The 15,636-nt window shown below is 34.1% G+C and overlaps 1 protein-coding gene across 7 annotated transcripts in view; it reads left to right on the plus strand.

The window, feature by feature from the left end:
• Positions 1-15,636, plus strand: part of Apc (APC regulator of Wnt signaling pathway) — a 122,270-nt gene that overhangs the window by 41,711 nt on the left and 64,923 nt on the right. For 3 of the 7 annotated variants that reach the window (XM_026401246.2, XM_026401248.2, XM_026401245.2), the window contains exon 2: positions 12,957-13,109. The exons of the other annotated variants lie outside the window; for them this stretch is intronic. In XM_026401246.2, coding sequence (XP_026257031.2) covers positions 12,975-13,109 — 135 coding nt within the window. In that variant the 5' untranslated portion in view covers positions 12,957-12,974. The remainder of the gene's footprint in view (positions 1-12,956; positions 13,110-15,636) is intronic. 7 annotated transcript variants of the gene reach the window in all.

The raw sequence follows: 15,636 nt of genomic DNA on the forward strand, positions 1-15,636 counted from the left end.
CTAAAGAAGAAGCATTTCCGTGCTTTTTTTTTTTTTTTTTTCCTTCTCCCCACTTTCTAGAAGCTGCTTGTTTTCCCCAGGTTAGGGTCAGTTTCTCCATCTTCAGTACCAGCAGTGTACTAAATCTCTTTCTGAATCTGAACCTCTGCCTTTGTTGTTACACATTCTTCCCCGACTGACCCTTCGGCCTCCTTCTTATAAAAACCTTGTGATAACATTGGGTCCACCCACATAATCCAGGGGAATCTGCCTAAAGGTTTAATCATATCTGCAAAGCCCCTTTAGCCATGTAAGGTAATACATTCATAGGTTAGAGAGATTAGGATGTGGGCACCTTTGTGGGACCATTATTCTGTCTACCACAGGATATGTACATAGTTCTTTATTTTATTTTAAAAAATTACTTTTTAAACAAGCTTTTTTAAAAAAATATTTTTCATTATAGATGGACACAATATCTTTATTTTGTTTACTTAGTTTTTTTATGTGGTGCTGGGGATTGAACCTAGTGCCTCTCACGGGCTGGGCAAGTGCTCTACCACTGAACCACAACCCCAGCCCTTAAAACTATTTTCTAAAATTATATTTCACGGGGTTGGGGTTGTGGCTCAGAGGTAGAACACTCTCCTAGCATGGGCAAGGCCCTGGGTTCAATCCTCAGCACCACATAAAAAAGGTAAATTAATTAATTAAAGATATTATATCCGGGCTGGAGTTGTGGCTCAGTGGTAGAGTGCTTGCCTAACATGTGTGAGGCCCTGGGTTTGATTCTCGGCACCACATACAAATAAATGAATAAAATAAAGGTCCATCAACATCTAAAAAAATTTTTTTAAAAATATTGTATCCAACTACAACTAAAAAATAAATATTAAAAAATATATTTCAGTGAGTGAGTGTTACTGGGGAGAGGAGGGAAAGTTCAGGTTTTCATTTACCAGATTTGTTTAAAGAATATAACAACCACTAATATGGTAAGCAGATAATAGTCAGTGAACAGTGTTAAAATATATTTTCTAGTATAACTTTTTAGATTCTTGCTTTTATCATCACTTATGTCAATGTATTAACTATTTTTGACAGAAAACTGAGACATGTTAAAGCAACATGTCCCTGCTAAGTGTCCCTTTGTATATTTTAAGCTTGTTACAATACCATTTCTCTAGGTACTCTATGCAAACCCCAAACCGCTTACACTTTCTAGTCACTTAGCCGCAGTGTTGTTCCAGTTCACATTTATGCCTTCACCTCCCTAATCCTGCCACAGTAAACTTCAAGTAAATTAGATGATCCTCTGTTCTCTTACATATATGTCATTTTTCCAGTCTCTGAGCTTTGATCATGCTATTCCTTTTCCTGGAATACTACCCTCTCACATTTATTTCATTAAAATTGTGTCATCTCTCAAGTCTCTTATAAAATTGCTTTTACGTCCTGAATATTTCCTTCACTTTTTGTTGTTGTTGTTGTTGTTGTTGAAGGTTATGACTCCTATAGCACTATAATTTGATGCTTTTGAACTGAAATCTGTCTTCAGATTGTAAGTAATTTCTGTCTTAGACTGAGTCCCTGGTCAACCAGACCTTGAGACAGGCCCTAGTGTGGATACTTTACATCAGAAAGTGATCCAAGGAATAGAAATATAGGTCTTGAAAGAATGAAACAGGAAAAGGACAGCTAGTTCTTAAGTTGATCATTACTTTGGACCACAGTGGCTTGATCTGCCAGGACTTTCTGGAGAACCATATAGAATATACCTCAGAATTATCTACAGAAGGGAAAGAACTACATACTATATCCTTTTCCCCTTTGCTCAGTGATTGTTCCATTAAACATTCACTTTTTTAAGGTTATATATTCATGAGTGTTGGGACCCCACACTGGGCGTGTTATCAAAGGTGCCCTAGGACAGAAAACAAAGATACCTTGTGCTTCTGATGTACCGGTACATCAGCTTACATCTGATCACAAGCTACTTGATAACAAGGAACATATCATCTTATCTTTTACCTGTTTATTATTTTCCCAGGGCTTTTATAACAAAGTACTACAAACTGTTGGATTAAATGAGAAATTTATTCTCTTACAATCCTGGAGGGTAAAAGTCCTTCTGGAAACTCTAGGAAAAATCCATTCCTTGCTTCTTTTCCTAGTTGTTTTTGTTTTTGTTTTTCTTCTCCTTGTTTTGATAGCTTGCAGTTGCATTTTTCCAGTCTCTGCTTCAGTTGTTACATGGCATTCCCATTGTGTCTCTGTGTCTGTATATTCCCATTGTATTCTTATAGGGGGTATCAGTCATGGAATTTAGGGTCCAGTCCAATCAAATTCATAAAAATAAGAGCATATATAAGAGTATTTAAACAATATTATGCTACAGTCAAACAAATATGGAAGTTTGGGGGTTTGTATACCTTTTCTTTTTTAAAAAGCTCAGTTGGATGTTTATGAAAATTTGTCATGTTCTTGACTACAAGACAAAGCTTAAATTTTTTTAAAATCCAAATAGTTGCAATTTTATAAACAACAATCTCTTATCTATCAATCCATATCTAACAATAAAAAGATTACTTAAAAAGCCTTATACACTTAGCAGTTGGGAAAGGCTCATTTTTCAATTATCACCAAGATAAAGGAGGAAATCAAAAGATAAATTATGGGTTGTGATTGTGACTCAGTTGTAGATTGCTTGCCTAGCATTTGTGAGGCACTGAGTTCAATCCTCAGCACCACGTAAAAGTAAATAAAGGTATTGTGTCTACAACTAAAATATATATACATTTTTTTAAAAAAGATAAATTATGAGTTATCCAAAAATTAGAGGAGAAAACTACACACTGAAACCTATGGAACATCTGTAAGACTAGATGCAAAAGAAAAATTTATATTCTTAACATTTATTTATTTGTTTTTTAAAGAGAGAGAACTTTTTTTAATATTTTTTAATTTTCGGTGGACACAACATCTTTATTTTTTTTATGTGGTGCTGAAGATCGAACCCAGCGCCCCGCGCATGCCAGGTGAGTGTGCTACTCTTGAGCCACATCCCAGCCCCAACTTTTATTTATTAAGGAAGAAAATAAATGAATGTTAGTAAAGTAAGTGAATAAATGAATTAAATCCACTTTAACAAAAAAAGAACAAAATCAATAGAAAATAAGAGGTTATAATTAATAAAGAAATGAATAAAATAGAAAATAATATACTGGAAAAAATAAATAACACCGAAAGTTGATTTTTTTCCCCAAACATCTACAAAGTAGATAAAACCCTATAAAGTTTAAAGGAACACAAGATAAAAAGAACATGAACGAGAAAAGAGATATCATCATATGAAGAATTTTTAAATGAAAAGGTATATACAACACTAAGACACACTTGTAAAGCTAGAGGAAATTAATAATTTACTGGTGAACTATTAATCAATAAGAGTGATACAAGATGAAGTAAACATGAAAATACTTAGCCACAGAAGACATTTTAAAATACATTAAAGAATCTTCTAAAAAGGTACCTTCTTATTTGAATAGCTTTCAAAAAATAGATATTCAGAATATTCCAGACCATATAAAAAGATGAGACACCTACCAACTCATTTTGTGAACTTAGCATAAGCTTATTTTAAAACTTTATTTTTAAATGTTATAAAAATTAAAAATTGTATACTAGGTTTTTTAAATAAAAATTCTCTGTGAAATACTGAAATTTGGTAGATTATGTTAAAGATTAAAATATGAGCATGAAGGTTTATTTCAGGAATAGACGGTGGACCAACATTAGAAAAACTTATAATGGAATGCATCAACAAATTAAAAGAAATAAACTATCTGATTATACCAAAAAAAGTGCTGTAAAAATATTCAGAAGCCACTCTATTAAAGATGAAAAAAATGCCTAAATATGTTTTAAAACTGTTTACTGAAATCTTAGAGCAAGAATATTAAATGGTGGGCAGGCTCGGTGGCCCATGCCTGTAATCCCAGTGGCTGAGAAGGCTGAGGCAGGAGGATTGTGAGTTCAAAGACAGCCTCAGCAAAAGCAAGGAAGGCACTAAGCAACTCAGTGAGACCCTATCTCTAAATAAAATACAAAATAGGGCTGGGGATGTGGCTCAGTGATTGATTACCTCTGAGTTCAATCCCTTGTACTCCCCCCACACACACACACAAAAAGAATATTAAGTGGTGAGATATTGGATCATTCCTATTAAAATAAAGAATAAGATAGATAGTTTTTTCAGCATTATATTGAATTTCAAGCTAATAATAAGAAAAAGAAATGAGGTATAAATATTGGAAAAGTAGAGGCAAAGTATCTATACTTGTAGATTATAAGATTCTTAGAGTTCATATAATATTTTTAAGTGGCCAAGTAAGGGATTTGTATTAACTAAAATCAGTAGTTTTTTTTTTCTGTACTACCAGGATTCAATCTTGTATGGTGGTGTTTATTTGTGGAGATTCAAACAAAAAAATAAAACCCAAACGTCCAGGGATAAATTTGATCTTAAAAGCATAGAACTTTTTCTTGCCATGGCAGGAGAGGGACTAGAAAATCTTATTGAAGAACCTGAATTATTCATTCCTGATACAGGGTAAGAATTTCATAGAAATGGGAATCTCTCTCAAATTAATAAAAAGGAATTGTAGTTACAGTTCTAAATATATAGGAGAATTAAGCATATGATAGATAACACATTTCTGTTTAGTGGAAAAGAAATGTTTTAATAAGACAAACATCGTTGGTTATCCATATGGAAGATAGTACAATTAGACCACTATACTCATGTCATACATAAAAATAAAAATTCAGTGAGTTAAAGGTTTTAATATAAAACCTGCCTCAAGCGGAAACACACTCGCCTGGCATGCGCGGGGCGCTGGGTTCGATCCTCAGCACCACATAAAAATAAAATAAAGATGTTGTGTCCACCAAAAACTAAAAAATAAATAGTAAAAAAAAAAAAAAAATCTCTCCTTTAAAATGATTCTTGAGAGGAGGCCAGATTGGAAAAGAAGTTATCATGACTGTAACACAGAAAGAACTATAATGGAAATGCTGTTCAGCTATCCTAAGATATCAGTTGGTTTATACGTCTCCCTCCAGTCTTCCCCAGGCCTATGCCATATGAAATTACTTAGTTTCCTAATTCCAGCATCAACTATCGTTTTGCTTGATGCTTTTTCTGCTTGTAAGTTCTTTATTCCTCTGAGTGCCTGTCAAACTCCTACTTATTTTTCAAGTCTCAGTTCAATTATGTTCTTTGCCATGAAACTATCCCTGACACCTTATAAAACTTTTTTATTCCACTAATTGAACTGTCAAAATTATTTGTTTATGTGCCTTCTCTTCTAGACTGTTCAAAACAGACAAAGACTGTCATAGTCCTCTTGGTACCTAATTCATAGTAAGAGTTAAGTACATTCTTGTTAAACAAATAAATGAATGTTGAATATTATGATTTGAGAAAAACATATGACTGTTTCTCATGATATAATTGTGAACAAAATAATGAACTCCAGTGTTAACAAAGTATTTATTAGTGGATTTATGATTAGCTATCTGTCTTTTTTTTTAATATTTATTTATTTATTTTTTATATTTATTTTTTAGGTGTAGATGGACACAACACAATGCTTTTATTTATTTATTTATTTTATGTGGTGCTGAGAATCGAACCTGGGTCCTGCCTGTGCTAGGCAAGCACACTACCACTGAGCCACAATCCCAGCCCCTTAATATTTATTTTTTAGTTTTCGGCGGACACAACATCTTTGTTGGTATGTGGTGCTGAGGATCGAACCCGGGCCGCACGCATGCCAGGCGAGCGCGCTACCGCTTGAGCTACATCCCCAGCCCCAGCTATCTGTCTTTACTCGTCTAGAAAGTCAATATGAGTCTAGGGGAATATCCAGTGACAACTTTAAGATTTTGTATTAAACTGAATCTGACAATGCATAATCAGTGACTTCAAAAAATAAATAAAAGAAGATTTTTAAAAATTCTCTCAAAAAAAAAAAAAAAAAAACCTGCTTCAAGCTAGTAAATCAATGAATCACATTTCCTACCTCTTTCTCCTAACACCCTATTAAAGTAATGGTAAAAAAAAAAAGAAAAATTGAAGTGTGAGCTTACCATGACAAAAAAATAAAAAGCAGACAAATTGAAATTTTAACAGACTTCTAGAAGATGAGGAAATAGAAAAAAATGATTATTGAAAAAAGGACCTTAAGACTTTAAGACTCTGGTTCTCTTTCCAACATAGTAGACTACCTCTTATTATTTAAAAGTAAAACACTAATTTTAGGAATTTCTCAATAACCTTTGAAATTATTTGGGTTGCCTTTGGATATTTAAAGACCAGAATTAGGAATTTATACACTAGGCCAGGGTTTGGCAAACTGCTACCTATTTTTATACGTTAAGATTTATTGGCACACAGACATGCCCATCCATTTATGTATCTTCTGGGCTGCTTTTGTATGTTAGCTACAAAGTCAAGTCATTGTGACACAGCCATATGGCCCACAAAACCTTATAATGTTTATTCTCCACACTTACAAAAAATGTTTGCCAACCCCTGCTCCTGATAATTGTGATGGCTGTCTTGGAGCCTGCCTATATTTGGTATGGTCTTCAGTGGGTCCAACCAATATATGTAGTCATTTACAGAATGTAAGGAGAAGTAAAAGAAGAATGTAGCAGACAGGAGGCTAGTCAAATATGGGGTCTTAGTAGAAAGAGAATGGAGGATAAAAACTTGCATTGTGTCAAGTGAAAAGAATTAAAGTGAATGTGGTGTATTCTGCTTAGAATTTAAAAAAACATCTATTAATATTGATTTTTAATCTAACAAAGTTGTTAGACTTTCATATTTCTCAAAATTTGTTCCCTTTTTTCCTTTTCTAACATTTAGTTTTTCAAAATTTATTGTGCTTTAGGGGACTTCAAGGATTATGATGAACAAAACTGGTAATAGACACGTTTTTCCTGATTTTTAACGAGAATACCTCTAACTTAATTTCAGTATTAAGAAAGGTGTTTATTGCAGGTTTGGCAGCTTCCCCTCCTGTTTCTAGTTTATTAAGAGTATTTTATAATGAATAGATTCTGGGGTTTTTTTTTCTTGTCTGGTGTGATGATTATGTAGGTTTTGAAAAATTAATTAATGTATTTAGCAGTTCTGCATATTGAACCCACTGCCTCACACATGCTAGACAAGCACTCTACCATTTAACTAAATCCCAAGCTGTTTTAATTTTTTTTTTCTCTCTCTCTTAGGGACGGGTGGTAACTGGGGACTGAGCCCAAGGTTACTCTTATCACTGAACTGCATCCTCAGCCCCATTTATGTTTTGAGACAGGGTCTCACTAAATTGCCCAGGCTGCCCTTGTGATCCTCTATTCTTAGCTTACTGAGTTGCTGGTATTGCAGGTATATGCCACCACACCCAGCTTTATTTTCTAGACAGTATCTCCCTAAATTGCCTGAACCTTGAATTTGTTTGTGTTCCTCCTGCCTCAGCCTCCTGGGTCACTGGGATTATAGACCTATAATACCACTACACCTTTTTTCTTTAATATTTTATTGCAGATAATGATACCAATGTTATCCTATAATTCTATTCTTGAAATAAACTCAACTTGATTCTGTTGTAGATTCTTTACTATGCACTGTGTAGCTTTTCTGATAATATTGTTTAGAACCAAAATATTATTTTGAATCGGTGTTCATAAATTTTTATAATTTTTTTCACATAATCTTTGAATTTTATATTATGGTTATATTGACTTATGAAATGCATTGAAGAATTGTTGCTATTCTTCTATTCCTGAAAGAGTTTGGGATAGGAATGACTTCTTTCTTAAAAGTTTGGTGAAAGTGTCTAGAAGCCTGGATCTCATATTTTTGAGGTTGGGAGAAAGAAGGGAGAAAATGTTTAATCACTAAACTATTAAAATTTTCTGTTTCTTCTTGAATCAGTTTCTCCTCCTTAGAATTTTGTTTGTTTTCTGTATGGGAGCTCCTTTCTCTTTCTAATCATATTTAAAGAACCACCTTTTTTGCTCTTCATACTCTATAAAAGGGTATACACAATGAAAAGGAAGACTTCTTCTCACAGTATCTTAGACATTCCTTCTAGGGGCAGCACTGAATTTTAGTGTATTCTTTCAGTGTTTTTTTTTTTTTTTTTTTTCTTGTGCAGTTCTTTCCTTTTTATTAGAGCAGGATAGATGCCATGTAAGACATTAGTGGTTGCACCCTATGCCCTTTTCTTTTTTGGCCATGTTGGGGAGCAAACCCAGGGCCCTTGTGCGTGCTACACAAGTATTCTATCATTGAGCTACATCTCCAGCCCTCACCTCATATTTTTAATGCCAATGTATACTCTACTGTATAGATCGATATCCTATTTAAAAGTAGTTGTGCTTTTATACAAAATATAAACTTTCTCATATGAAGTACCCTAAAAGCCAAGTCTACTACTTCTGATCTGATAACAGACATCCTCACTTCAGAGATCTTGAGTCTCTAAGGATTTTACATCCAGTTAACAAATTAATTAAAATAATGTCCCTCACCACCATTACTGTGTCCTTAGAAAAGAGTATATGCCATTTAAATGTCTTTAGTTTAAAAAAAAAATACTATTTTCATAATTTAAGTATAGTGAAATGTTTCAGAATGTTTAAATCTGGGGGCTGGAGCTCAGTGGTGGAGCATTTGCCTGACATGGGTGAGGCACTGGGTTCAATCCTCAGCACCAGATAAAAATAAATAAATAAAATAAAGTTATAAAAATGTATATATTTTAAAAATATTTAAATCGGTTCCTGGGGCTAAGGCTGTAGCTCAGTGGTAGTATGTAAATTCGGTCCTACTAAGTTTTAGATATGAGGTGCCCCCCCCCCCAGAAGCCCATGTGTGAGTCAATGCCAAAGGTATTTGACATCAGATCAATATTGGCATCAGATTCGCCATTTTAGGTCGGGAGCCATTTTATATAGCGGCTCCAAAGTTTGGATTCTGAGGCAATGCTGCTTAACTTCCCATAAGAATATTTGCATGCTAAACCATCTACCCCACCCCAGCTTATGATGCAGTTCCTAAGCAGCTTACAAAATTCCTCTTGCAGGCTATAAAGCTGCTCTGTGAGTGCCAACCCGCTGCTGCTCTTAGAGGGACAGCCTTGTGTTGGTTTATCTCGTCCTATTGACAATAAATCTCTTGTGCGAGATTCCTGTATGTGGCATGGTCTTTGGACTTTGCGTGGACTCTGTGAGTGTCCTTTCAAAGGAGTTTAGAGGTAAAATGATTGGGTAATGAGAGCCTTGACCTAATCTGTTGGTAGGGATTAATTATAAGGTAACCATAAGCAGATAGAGTGTAGCTGGAGGAGGTGGGTGATTGGATGCATGTTGTTGGGGTTTATATTTTGTCCTTGTTGAACAGAGCTTTCTCTGCTTTCTGATTATCATGATCTTAGCTGCTTTCTTTCACCATTCACTTCTGCCATGATGTTCTGCCTCATCTCAAGGCCCCAAGGAATAGAGTTGGCTATCTGTGGACTAAGACCTCTGAAGTTGTGAGCCTCCAAATGAACTTTTTCTCCTCCAGTTGTTCTTGTCAAGTCTTTTGGTCACAGCAACAAAAAAGCTGACTAAAACATATCACTAGCATCAAAGAAACAAACAAAAAACTGTTCTATTTGCAACTTATCCCAGTGGGCAGTATGAGGAAGAGATGCATTTTTGCTTTTTCCTCATGACTCCTATTTTTTGGTATCTATTATTTTAAAAGTCAGGATCTTTTCACAAGTATTTGAGACATCACCTTTATCATGTACCAAATTTGCATATTTACTTCTAGATTTTTAAATAGGTGTTCTAGTGGTTAATCTATTCATTTTGCATTTTACTTCTTCTTTAAAACTTTATTTTTAGGGCTGGGTGTGTGGCTCAGTGATAGAGTACTTACTCGCCTAGCATGTGCAAGGCCCCAGGTTCAATCCTTAGCATGGCAAACAAACAAACAAACAAAAAAGAACCCTTTACTTTTAAATAACTTTGGACTTACAGAAGAGGTAGAAAAATAGCACAGAGTTTGTTCCTATATGCCCTTCACTTAGCTTTTTCTGATATTAACATCTTACATATTCTTACTGTAATTTTCAAAACTGAGAAATTAACCCATTTGTACAATAAAGTTAGCTATATATACTACTTTAATTATAAAGGGTTTGTGCAGTATTTTAGTATATGGTAGGTTTATTCTGTTCTTTTTTTCATATTTCCCTATTTTTGCTAGTTTTATGAATGGAGTATTAAATTTATAAAATGTCTTTTTATCATCTTTAGTGTAATCATATAATTACAGTCTTTTTCCTTTCTTTTCCCCCACCCACACTTACAGGATGAGGGATCTCATTAGTGGACAACTTAACTGCAGAGAAATAAATTGAGATGTTTGCATGCTCTCAATAAAGTTAAAGATTAAGAGATTTTCCCTGTTTCACAGGACATGGCCGCTATAATGTGTTGGCACAAGTTTTTTGTTTTGTTTGTTTGTTTGTTTGTTTTTTGAGGTACTCCCTAGTACCTCAGACCCACAGCCTCCCTCATGCTAGGTCAAATACTCCACCACTGGGTCACTACCCTCATCCCCTAAATTTAAAAAAAAAAATGTTGCCAAATTATTTGTAGCTAAGATATATTTGGCACAAATTCTTACAACTGCATAAAAAGCATTCCAAAGTAAATTTATAATTTCACAAATTTTGTGTAAAGCAGTTTGGGGTTAGGGTGAGATAGCTGCTACATTCTTGAAGGGACTATAACGTAGGATATTCTCCCATGAAGTATCTATGTTTTCTGTAAAATTAGATGAAGCATCCTGCCTTCTGGAACAGAAAGAACTTTTAACGACTGAGATTCTGGAGATGATCAAAATTTTAATTGTCCTTTTGAAGAGCTGAATTTTTTTCTCTAATAAAGAGCACTTTTAGTAATTTCTGCTTATCTTGCCTTTTTGCTCTTATTGTGATTGTGTAAAGTTATGACCTGCCTCAACCTACCTGTGTGTACTTGTTTTTTCCCTTATTATTTTAATGTAAAATTGTCTGTAATATTGTTTGAAATAAACAATGTTAATGTTTACATTGTTAAAGTGTCAGATCTTTACCTCTGCCACAGTTTTTAATGTGCTGTATATTTCCAGACCTATTTATTAATAGTATAATGTTAAACAGAAAAATGAATGCACTTATGAATTTCTTCTTCATTTTTGAGATGTCTTCTCTGTCTTTAAGAAGCTGAATTACTTTTTTTTATCTCTTGTTTCTCAGTAGGGCAAGGGAGTTTTTTGTTTGTTTTTAACTGTAGATCAACATTAGGTCTTATAAGAAAATTAAATGTGTGTTTTCATATTATAACTTATATATTAACTTAGCACTTTTATTTTTCACCCTGCCATTTGTTACTTAATCCTAACAATGTCCCTATAAATTACATTAAAGCAGGTGGTAAATATCTATTTACAAATCAAAATGAATTTAAATAAAAGGTCAAAGGCTTTTCATTGACCTTGCCTGAAATTGAGACCCAAGTCTTCAGATACAAGTCTAGTGCTCATTTTTTGAAAACCATAAAGACTTTTGCAGATGATTCCTACCCACCAGGAGTCCCCTTCCTCCTCACGTGCCATCAGGTTGTTACCAGGGTTATCAGTGACTCTGACCATTGTAGAACTCTCTAGATCCAAGTGTTTTGACTTGTTATAGAACTCCAGTATTGTTGTGACTAACCAATGCCATAACCTGTCTGCCTTATCCTAAATAATGAATTTTCTTTTTCAGAATCATTTTTTATGTCAAGATCTTTAAACCTTGTAAAGATCTTTTAACTATCAGATAATTAAGACAGCAAGAATTTATTCCAAAATGAGTTTGACATTAAACTCTTGAGGAGCAGGTGGTACTGTGAATTAAATCTAGGGGCTACAGCCTCAGTCCCCTCCCCTTTTTAAGACAGTGTCTCACTAAATGCCCAGGCTATCCTCAATCTTGGAATCCTCCTGCCTTAGCCTCCTTAGTAGTGGGATTATAGGCACATGCCACCAAGCTGAGTGACATTAAACCTTTTTAAACGAGGAACTGGTGTCCTAAATCTTACTTGGTTAATCCTAACATAATTCCTAGCATTCTATAACTCTTCACTATTACCTGGCTATCTTTTCTATCTTCCTAGTCTCCGTCTTCTTTCACAGTCATATACTAACAGTCATACTGTGCCTCACTTCTCTTGGGCAGTCTATTACTAAGATCATCCATTTTCTTTGTCTTTTTGCCTCAGTTTGAGTACAGTGGGCCCCAAGACCACATATGCCGTAGGATAGCCTATTACCTTCATTCTTTTGAGTAAATTTAATATAAATTTATATTAGAAATTCTTATGTATCATCTTCCTATCAAAAAGATTTAAAGTCTCAATCTAATGCTTTCTTTTATAATTATTTTATAAATGACTGTGTTTAATGAGATCTTAAGAGAACCTCAGAACTACTTCACGAAGGGTGATGTTTATGACTAGCCTTTTTTTGAATGAAAGTGATAGAATGGAGTATATGATCTCATTAATTCATTCTGGCTCTAAAAATCTGTTACAAACAAAATCCAAAAATTAGCACTACTAATATAAATAAATCTCTTATCAGTGATTACGAACATTATTAAAAGTTCTTTCTTCTATTTTAATCCCATTTGTCTTCAGTTAAGACCCAGTGTTTCATCCTCCTAGAAAGATGCTACTGCTTGAACTACATTGTTTTGAGATCAAACCAGAACATTAACAATTCTTCTTTTACATGTCTCGAGAGTTTTATTTCTTTTATCCCTTTCTTTAAAAACACGCAGCCACTATATTTTTAGTAGTGAATTTCAAAATCCTTTTTAACCTTATAGGTCCAAGGGTAGCCAAGGATGGCTGCAGCTTCATATGATCAGTTGTTAAAGCAAGTTGAGGCACTGAAGATGGAGAACTCAAATCTTCGACAAGAGCTAGAAGATAATTCCAATCATCTTACAAAACTGGAAACTGAGGCATCTAATATGAAGGTATCAAGACTGTGACTTTTAATTTTAGTTTATCCCTTTTTATTCAATATTCTCTCTTGTAGGCTTGATGATAGGTAAGATACTTACCCCAAAAATGTATTTTAAGGTAAGCAATAATATGTAAACTCCTGTAAAATCTGACACTTACACTTTTAAATAAGATATACTGAATTCTTGGAATGAATCATATAATGTAGCTAAAAGAGACTAGTTAGTTCTTAGTTTTTTTTTTTTTTTTTTAATATTTATTTTATTTTTTTTAGTTCTCGGCGGACACAACATCTTTGTTGGTATGTGGTGCTGAGGATCGAACCCGGGTCGCACGCATGCCAGGCGAGCGTGCTATCGCTTGAGCCACATCCCCAGCCCCAGTTCTTAGTTATTTTTAAACTTAAAAATAAGAGACCAACTTCATCATCATTACAGTGAAGCAAGGTTTTCTGTGTAGTTCATAAAAACTAGCCTCAGGATTTTAGAATTTATCTCAAATATGAAAAATATTCTTCCTTCTCTACTTCCTCAGATCTTGTCAGCTCTTAAGTGCTGCAGTGATAGATGATCAGGATGCCCTAGTGGAAGGAGCCATTAACTGAAAGTCAGTACCTGTTCCTATTCCTGACTTTGCCACAAACTGAGCTATATAACCTCTGGTTACCCTTAAGGACTTAAATTGTCTTATTTGGAAAGTACAGGCATCATACAAGCATAGGTGATTTCCATGGCACCTTCAAGCATTGAAAAACTGAGAACCTCCAGAAAATGTTATATAAAGTATGCAGACTGTAATGAGGAAAACATTTTAATTTTAAAATAATCAAGGTTAAAACATTTTAATTTCCAGTTACTCAGGTAGAATCTCTTCTTACTGAATTTAATAACTTTATAGAATTGGAGATTATTAATAATTTTTTTTAAAAAATTAAATTCTTTAATTTTTTTTTAATTCTTCCTTCTTTGTATTGTTTCTGCTGCTTGGCTATTTTAACATCTGAATTCCTGACTATTCTTCCTGTCTGCTCACTACTTTTATTCCTTACTCATTTCTTAGTCTATCCAGTGCTTTTTCTACATACTTCAAAGTCTCCTTTGTTCTGTAGGCTTTTGTGTATCACTGAAGTAACTACTCTTGCTCCTCTTTTACCTTTTGTATTCAGTATCATAACAGTTCAATCTGTTGCTTTTGCATACTGTTCTTCCTGTCTACCTATCTTTCTATTGATTTTCTTCTATTCTAATTGCTTATTTATATGGTAATACTTCCCAACAATGACAGATCTCTAAAATATCTACTTTGCTTCTGTCCTTTTGGAAATGGATAGACTATAAACAAACATTTTTTTTTCCTTACCACAAATTATGTATCAGTCACTTTAAAAACACCGGAGTCAGTTACCTAATAGGATAAAAGAGCTATTTGGTATCTTAATCCTGATCAACACAGTGCAGAGTTTTAAAGATACAGAATTTCATCTACCTCAGTGTGGTGTATTTTGCAGAGAACTCCAAACCGACCTAGATGGATGGTAAATAATCTGTTTTTTAAAGTTTTTAACTACTTCAGCAAACAGAATTTATTTTTGGCCCTAGATTAAATATCCAAAACTGCCAAAAAGAAAGTAGGGAAGGGGGAATGGAGGGAAACATTTTAACCTACCCTTAGATCTATCTCCATGCTAAAATGGAAAGTCTCAGAGAGTGGCAATACAAGTCACACTCTTAAATTTCTATGGTGAAATATCATGTTGACCAGTTATCCCTGTGGTGTAGCTATCAAGCACTCGAAACAATGTCTGAATGCAGCCATGAGTTGATTCAAGCCTCTGCAGACATTCTTGCAAATCTATCCATATGTTTCATTAGGATTAGACATCTGGTATCAACAATTACCACTTTTACAGTGAAATTATTTATGCAATAAATAGGACCTATTTATTTGTCTTAGAGATATTGATACACACAGGGCTTTGCCTGTGCTAGGCAAGTACTTTACCACTGAGCCACATCCCAATTTGTAAAAAGATACTTTTGTAGTTGTGTTAAATTTAGTGAAACACAATGGTTATTTCCCTCCTCCACAAAAAAAATGCTTATTATACTTTGTAATACATTATATAACATTGAATCATGTTTTCTGATCATTATTAGCCTATTTACTACAAACCAAGGCAGAGTATGTCTCTTCCAAGCACGTGACCTGAGTCTAAAATTTATGCAGTAGTACCATCTGGTGGCAAAAGAGGTTATTGCCTTGCTGCTGATTACAAAACATTTATACAAACTATAAATGTTTTCATTGAGTGTGTGTGTGTGTCATCCAGGGGAATATTTGGGGAAATTAGAGCACTGACTATATATTTGAAGATATTAACAAGTGGTTGTTTTTTAGGCATAATGTTGGCATCATGACTTGCTAGGAAAGATCCCCATTTAAATATACATTGAAATATTTACAAATATTTCAAGTATGATGTCTAAGATTTGTTTTCAAAATAAATCTGGGGTGGAGAGGTAGAAATGGAAAAGGTTT

This window comes from Urocitellus parryii, chromosome 1 (genome assembly GCF_045843805.1).
Source record: "Urocitellus parryii isolate mUroPar1 chromosome 1, mUroPar1.hap1, whole genome shotgun sequence".
NCBI classification, from domain to species: domain Eukaryota; kingdom Metazoa; phylum Chordata; class Mammalia; order Rodentia; family Sciuridae; genus Urocitellus; species Urocitellus parryii.